Source organism: Microtus ochrogaster, chromosome 1 (assembly GCF_000317375.1).
Source record: "Microtus ochrogaster isolate Prairie Vole_2 chromosome 1, MicOch1.0, whole genome shotgun sequence".
NCBI classification, from domain to species: domain Eukaryota; kingdom Metazoa; phylum Chordata; class Mammalia; order Rodentia; family Cricetidae; genus Microtus; species Microtus ochrogaster.
Genome location: NC_022009.1, coordinates 78,223,805 through 78,232,125, shown reverse-complemented (window position 1 = coordinate 78,232,125; position 8,321 = coordinate 78,223,805). Strand labels below are relative to the sequence as shown.

The window sequence follows — 8,321 nt, the reverse complement described above, 5'->3', positions numbered from 1 at the left end:
TTGGATAAATGTCTTTTCATGGGTTCTCATTTAGCCCATGTGCCTGCTCAGTGTAGCCTGTGTGCCTGCTGAGGTAGGCTTAGTCTTTGGGAGCGATCTAAGCTTCACATAGCTAACTCAGATAGTTACAGTTGTTGAAATTCTGCTTATTCCTATTCATATACTGTTATCTTAACAAAGCAAAAACTCATCCTCTGAAAACAAATTAAATTTTGAAGAAAAACATTTGGTAACAATGAGTGTGAGTCCACAGATGTGTAAGATGAAGAGCGATCACATCTGAGGGCTTCCCATAGCTTATGTATGACCAAGTACTGGTCATGAATTTATCTAACTTCCTCATTGTACTCATGGAATTATTTGAAACATTCTCAGAATAGAAGTATTTCATCATTATTATGTCTATCAAAAATGTGTGTGTATGAGACAAATATAAAACTCGGTAATTACTTTTTAATCCAAGTTAATGAAGATGTCTACTTAGGGATTTTTATCATTATCATATATAGCCATGACTTCACATTTATATTGAATACAAAGCTATTCTCCTTGGAGTTAAGTTTCTTTCAGTCTTTATTTTGTGAGCGGATCAGCAAACTTCTGCTTGTTTTTCCGTCTCTGCTGACCTGTGAAAGGGCAACTTACACAGAAGTGATCAGTGATCATGTTATCATTTCCATTCTTGTTTGCGATAATTTTGGTTTTGAAATGGACTCATACAAAATACAACCTTTCATTGATGAAAGTTATTTTAAATCTCTAATACCAAGCAATGAACTAACCTTAAAGTTTTAGAAATTGTTAAGTAAGAAATGTGTCACTCGGCCTTTCCATTCTATTTTGTTGGGAGCATGAATACATAATCCTTTGTTTTGTGTCTATAAATAAAAATAATGGCATCTATGGAAACCAGTTGATATGAGGTATTGAGTCTCTTCATATAAACTTAGAGTGTGCACTAAATATCTTAATGGGACTATATTAATACAGCTGAATCAGAGCTTTTAGTGGTTCGGATTGTAAACCATGCTCAAGGTAGAAGAGAAACTTTTAGAATGAAATGATTTACAAATTGATGAAGTATAAAAACAAAACCACAAGAATAACTTACACTGGTGCCAAAACTGTGTTAGTCATGCCAAACCTTTAAAGATGGGGAACTAAGAACAGGACTAGTGTTTCACCTGGAATTACAATTTTAGGCTGTTTTCTGAGATTCAGAAGCTTATTCTCCATTCATTGCATTTAAAGGTACACACCATGGCCTTTACTATGCAGGAGGAATAGAAAGCTCAGTTCTCTCAAACTGTACATAAGTAAAATAATTATTGATTAATGTTAAGTAGCATACAGTGCAATGTATAGCATTTTATTCTAGAACTCTCTTGCACTTATGGCCTTATGCATTTATATTTAGATATGGAAAGAAAGAATTTTTTTAATTATAAAATTTTTAAGTGTCTCCTTTGTTGACAAAATAGCATAGATGATGAATAGAGATGAAATATAGACAAATACAATTATTTCTTATTCTAATCATTATATGTTAACTGTCAAGCATCCTACTATTAAAACAAATATACAAAAAACATTTCAATTTGAAGCCTTTTGGAACCTAGGAGCCAGTTAATATCTTCTTAATTTTAATGGCCTTCAGAAATGAAGCCAGAAAGCCCCATAACTTTTATAAAATATGTAAGAGTGGAAAGTGATTAGAATCATAGCTGATTTGAGAGTGGTTAGATATGCTTTGAACTACTAGTAAAATCTTTTAAGCTTAACTTTATTAATCATGATCCATATTTCATGTTGTCTTTCAGAAAAAAACACCCTTTCAAATGTTTTAGTTTTCAAATATATATATTTTCAAATATGTCTCTTATATAAACATATTTCAAATATATGTCTTAAATACATATGTATATTTTAAATATATCACAGATATATAGGTATTTATTTTGTGTGTATGTATGTATGTCTCCAGGTTTTAGGCAGACCTGTACTTTCTGTTTGCCATGGTTTGATTTATAATATGGTGTGTGAATTGAGGAAAACCACCAATTTCTAAAGGAAACCATAGATCTAAATGTAAAAATAGTCAGAAACTAGAAAAACAGAATTGTTTGATAATGGTTAACACTTCAGAGGTAAGGCTTAAGTACTCATTTTTTCTCTTATTTGTTAAAATAGAGCAAACTTATTATTATGTAAGTATCAATTAGAATAAAATAAAAACATTTACATTTTAAAGGTCTGGAAAAAGCACAGGCACAGCATGTCAGTTACTTAATTGAAATGGAGTATGTAAAAAAATCATATAAGCTGATATTAGTACTTAGCATATTTGAATATATTTTTATAACCCATGTTTTCAAAGCAACCAACTGAAGGACATAATTGTATTTCTTGGGGAAATGCAGTGCCAATGGCATTTTTACATGCAATAAGTTTCAGAGACAATCCCCATGTTCAATTTAATTATCCAAGCCTAAGATATTGTATGTATCAGGCATGATGCAAAGAAGAAATTTCTTGGATTTAATGTTAATTCTCATCATCCCTCAAATGCATGACAACTTTGGGGTCACTATGAATGTTAAAATTTAAACGTTTAATAAGTTCAATCTCATTTTAAATAAAAGAGATTTTTTTAAAAAAAGACATGTTTTTATTGTTTAATTTCACTACATTATTCAGGCTTAGCTTTAAGGAGTCTAATGAATGTTTAAATGGTTATGGCCATGAATCTCCGCAAGAGCCGAACACTTTCCTACACTCTGCAGTGCCCTACTTGATATTAAACCCTTGCATTTGATATTTATACTAACATAGCAGGGTTCCCCCCACCCCCGGGATACTGAAGTGCATGTACATGAAGGATAACTATTATAATGCAACTGACACAGATATTTTGATTATTAGAATTTTCACAATTCACCTTGTCATTGAAAGTCATATTAATCTTTTGATGTTGTAACAGCAAATATTAAAACAGCTACTAGAGAGTGTGCTGTTGCTATAATTTTTTTCTGTTGTCTTTTTTTCCACATTAAAAAACAAGCATGGCCTCAAATATAAAAATAAAAATTCTATAACATTACTAATGCTCTGAAAAGGGTAAGCTTTTGAAAGATGGGATGGCTAGTAGTATTTAAACATTATGAAACTTTGATAGCCATGGTTAACCTTGAAATCAGCAAGACTTTAATTCTTTTGAGTTTAATCACCCTGTTCTTTTGGAGATGACACTTTGCTTGTACTATTTGTGTTCTACTAGAAGTCTGAATTTCCTCAGTCTTAGGATATTCAATGTTCTGTGCCTCCTGTCTCAAAGAAAGTTCTCCTTAGTGTCCTTTCCCTGCACTTCTTTGGAAAGGATTCCTTCCTTTCCTAGCTCACACTTTCCCTTCTTTCCCAGATCGCTGTCCTTGCCTTTTGGGGGTAACCAACTTGAGGCAGGTTGTAGAGGGATTTCTGGACCTGCTGTTCACCTCTGATATGGTGAATGAGAAAAAAAAAAAAAGAAAAAAAAAACCCGGCACGGCCCCTGGGAAGGCTCACAAAATGCCAGCCTCTGTGGAAACAAAAACTTCTCACTTGCCACTTACTCACATTTGCAACAGCCTAGCTAAAAACACCTATTTATTTACTAATAGTTTAAATTTACACAACACAGACTGAAAATACGTCTGTGGATTTTGTTGATCACCGTCTCTATCAATTATTATTATTATTTTGTCAGTCACAGTCTCCTTTGGCATTTCCTACAACACCTCTAGTGGAGGGATCTTACATTCGGCATTTTTATTATGTTTATTAAACTAATTGCTCAAATCCCAGTCTGAATAAAACCTAATGCTTTCAAAACCCAGGGTTAACTGAGATGCTCAGGGTGTATAGGAAGGAAATTTATTATTGCACCCTGTGCTTCCACACTTAATGACAGAGCACATATTGAAACCATAAAAAGAAGACAGAAAATCAAAATATACTCCGGTCATATAGGAGGGAAACATGTCCCACCCTTTTTTAATTCTTCAAGAGCAAGGGTGTGGGCAGTGACAGAAGAAATAGTGTTAAGATTTATGTCCCCGACGCCATCCTGACACTACCTAAAGCTCTTAGCAGCCAAGCACCCCAAGAACACTCAGTGCCCCCTTTCAGGGTTACATTCCCAAATTACAGGCGAAGAACCTTACCGTCAAGGACTTGCTGCAGGTTCCAGCTCCGCCTCAGACTGAAAAGCTGAGCAGCTGGTGAAGAAAAGTTTTAGGTTTTTTCCCCCCCTAACGAAGTCTGCAAAACTAATTTCCCTCAAAATAGGGCTCAATTTCCGTTAAAGAAAGCAGCGCTTACAAATCTTCGAATTCCTGATCAACCCCCACTCCACCGCATCTCTAAGAAGTGAAAAACAATTCGACTTTTCACACGGAAGTGAAGGTTTGTTTGGAAGTCGCCCTTCTGCAGAACCTCTTAAAATAAAGGGCAACAGACTAAAGCCAGAAGGACAGGCCAAGCGAAGGGACACCTCTCCAAATTAATCAATACCTTTTCCTAATTTAAACCAGATGTCTAGTTCAGGTTGCTGTACTCATTAATCCCATTAGCAATTTCAAAGACCTGGCCATCATCTTCTGATCACCCAGACAATAAACATACGGCAGTTAAGCGTGATGGCACACTCTAACACTGAAAGGGGTAGGGAGTACAGATGTTCTCATGATGCACACTTCCCAAACAGGATCGGACTTTCCGACTTCCCGACTTTCTGTCCCCAAAGCTTGCCATGGGTATATGACAAGACCCCCAGTAGACCCCATAGAGCCAAGCTAATGGCGGTGTCAAATCCCAGCCCTGGCTCTCACAATTCACCGGTGGCAAGCTGTGTAGTTCATTTCCAGGAGCAGGCTGTGAGCTAGGGGAACTGAACCGTCCCAGCAGAGTGAATTGGGGAGTATTAAGAGTGGTGTCAGCTTCAACAGGAAAGCGATGAGGGAGAGGGTGCATTTCTGGAAAGGTACCAGGGGTCTGCGAAGTGGCTTCTGAAGGGCTACTAGGAGGGGTGAGGCTGGGAGTTACACGTTTTATTTGACATTGCTTCAGATTATTCCTGACCCAGGAAAACTTTTTGGCGAGAGACCGGTTAGGAGATTGAGCAAGCAGGACCAGTAAAGAGAGGTGGGAGCAGGTCGGAAAAGGGAGGAAAGGGACACCAGTTGGAATGGCATAGGGTGATGCCAGAGCGTCAGTATCTGCATCCATCTCTGCTTCAGGCTTTCCATCCACTCGTTTACTGGGTATCTCTCTTCTCGCACTGAGAACAGCTCTGTGCTATCACTGGTGCACAGCACAGAAACCTCCAACCTGGCTTCAGTTTTTTTAACAGCCCATCCCCAGACATTTACAAGGGAAAACCGTGATGCACTCCTGGGCGCGAAAACTCCAAGTGTTGGAGTTTGAGAATCCAGACTACTTGAGCTCTTTCTCTTCTTTTTAAACTCCTATAAGTTCTCTGTGGTTTGCAAGGTCGGCGAGCAGTAGTCCTGGAGCGCCCGCAGGTGACTCCCAGCCCTACTCCCCAAGCGCTGACAAAGCTCATTTCTAAGCACAAAGAATAGCTCAGGGACTCAGAAACACTGAATGCTGGCTTAGGGAGACCTAGAGTGGCTACGTGCCTGGCCATTGGGAGCCTAGGGAACAGATTGCCAGGGCCCTGTAGACTGAGGCTCTGGGAGCTCCACAGGCTATAGTGGAAGCTACCAGCATAGGGAGGGCGTGGAGCAGTCGCTCCGGTCTTTGCCAGCATTTGGGAACTGGAAATGAGAGAGCCTGGTGGCGCTGACTGAGCGGGAGTTTTGGAGGGAGTTTGCATGTGGTCAGCTCTGGGCTCCTAAGCCAGCCCCCAGCTCACATTACACTCTATTTATAGCCTCTCAGAGCCATTTCCCCCTGAACGCAGTTCTCTGGGACCACCTTCTTTTGGCTTCCACCTCTCCCACACTTGACATCTGAGCAGCTGCGAGGGAAGCTCCTCCAGGTCCCAGTGTTTATATGTGCAGGAGACTGGCCGCTAAGGCTCAGGACTGGGATTAGCGGGCTCTGCTCAAACGCGCGGCTTTTAGGGAGTGTGTGTTGGGGAGAAAGTTCTAGGATTTCCAGTGAAAAGTGACAGAGCTTGCGTGGCCTTTGGGACCATCGTGAAGTCTTCTGCCTGGAAGTCCAGACTTGCATGCCATGGAACACCCCCTCTTTGGCTGCTTGCGCAGCCCCCACGCCACAGCGCAAGGCTTGCACCCCTTCTCGCAGTCTTCTCTGGCCCTCCACGGAAGATCTGACCACATGTCCTATCCCGAACTCTCCACTTCTTCCTCGTCTTGTATAATCGCGGGATACCCCAACGAGGAGAGCATGTTTGCCAGCCAGCATCACAGGGGGCACCACCACCACCACCATCACCACCATCACCACCACCAGCAGCAGCAACACCAGGCTCTGCAGAGCAATTGGCACCTCCCGCAGATGTCCTCCCCGCCGAGCGCGGCCAGGCACAGCCTGTGCCTGCAGCCCGACTCCGGAGGGCCTCCGGAACTGGGGAGCAGCCCTCCGGTCCTGTGTTCCAACTCATCCAGCCTGGGTTCCAGCACCCCGACTGGGGCCGCGTGCGCACCAGGGGACTATGGCCGCCAAGCGCTGTCACCCGCGGATGTGGAAAAGAGAAGTGGCAGCAAGAGGAAAAGCGACAGCTCAGGTGAGTGCGGGCAGAGGACCCCCAGGGAGAGTGTTCCCTGGGTTGGGAAGGGGCAGGGAGGTGCGGGAAGGTAATAGCAGACAACTAAGGAACCCCTAGGGTTCCAGGCTCAGTGGCCCAATCTGTTCTTGCAGCCCTGGCCCTGTAATTTGGGAGCACGTGTTTCGCTGAGGTTAATATATCTACATCCAGCCGTTCAAAGCCCTCCAAGATCGCAAACTAGTTTTCCAGAGGTGGCGAAAAAAGAGCGAGTGACAGTTTGCAAAATCGGTTAAGGAGCGTGGCAGTCGATGCTCGCTAGGGAGGGGTGTGAGCCTTGGGATGCTGCATCCGAGGGCAAGTGTGCCTGTGTGCGTGCGTGCGTGCGCTTCGTGTGGCTTTTCCCTTACAAACTCCCAACTCCGACAGCAATATTTTTCCCATCCTTAACTGGATTTCCAGATTAGTGCGCAATATCGGGAGCTTTTACTGGGATTTGACAAAATAATCAGGGACGGGATGGGGGCGGGGAGCTTGACTTTGTTTTAACGTTTTGCTCTCGGAGTTCCTTAAATAGCATCCTGCTTGAAACAACAATAATTGAAAAAAGCATTCTGTATTTCTGGCGGAAAGGGCATTATGTAGGAAACTAGAAGTATTTAAGGAATACATCCGAAAACTGTGGATCAATAAATAAGAATCTGAAGAAAGATCATTCTTAATAGATTAGAATCACGTGTTGCTAACCTAGAAAAACAAACAAACAACACGAAACCCCTTGGACTTCTAAAGTGGAAACTAAACGCCTTGCTTAGCTGCTTAGTCTGGAGATGCACTGGGGAGCAGACAGCAGCTCTGATTGCATTGGAAGATGCCTTAGGGCGAGCTGGGGTGGGTGAACTGAGCAGCTGCACTAGGAGTCTCCCAGTGGGTCCAAGGGCCTGAAAGCTCAGTGCCTTGCGCCAGTCCAGAGAAACTGAAAGTTTCCAGGCCACACATCAAAGCCCCAAGCTATATTTCTCAGGATTAGGATGGTTCTCTTATTCTCCTTCTCCTCCGTTTGTTTAACTGAGTCTTTCTCTGTAGTTCCACCGCAACCTGGTGCACAATGTTGGAAGATATCGCTTAACTAATAAAATGTTTGCATATGTTAATCTTTTATATTAGTGGGAGTTGGAAACTGTAATTCTAGGCATTGGAAAGAATGGAAAAAACAGTGCTTTAAGCAATTTTGGCCAGGTGTATGACAGTAACTGCTGTGTATTTTATATCATGCTAAAAGATGACAGAAACTTTTCTTGGCCTCACTCTGGGGTGACCCTTCTTTCCCTGCCTCGTAGTTGAAGCTTGATTTTCCAGGGCGAATTTTTAATGCTCCACAATGATTAGCTATGTCCAAGAAAGTGTTTAGTGGTTATCACTAACTACTATATGAAATTCTAAGCTGTTACAAAGACTTCTATGAAGGCGTTAGAGTGCACTGGGGTTCCCCAGGCTGGACATTTATGGGCAGAAATGTTTGGACGGCCTCCGCAGGTTGGTAGCTAGTTCAGCAAGAGCCACAAAACCGTACTCAGTTTTCCTCCAACAAGCG

The 8,321-nt window shown here is 41.9% G+C and overlaps 1 protein-coding gene across 1 annotated transcript in view; it reads left to right on the top strand.

Annotated features, from left to right (window-relative positions):
* The first annotated feature begins 6,234 nt into the window (after positions 1-6,234).
* Positions 6,235-8,321, top strand: part of Meox2 (mesenchyme homeobox 2) — a 51,275-nt gene continuing 49,188 nt past the window's right edge. The window contains exon 1 of the mRNA XM_005343844.3: positions 6,235-6,748. Coding sequence (XP_005343901.1) covers positions 6,235-6,748 — 514 coding nt within the window. The remainder of the gene's footprint in view (positions 6,749-8,321) is intronic.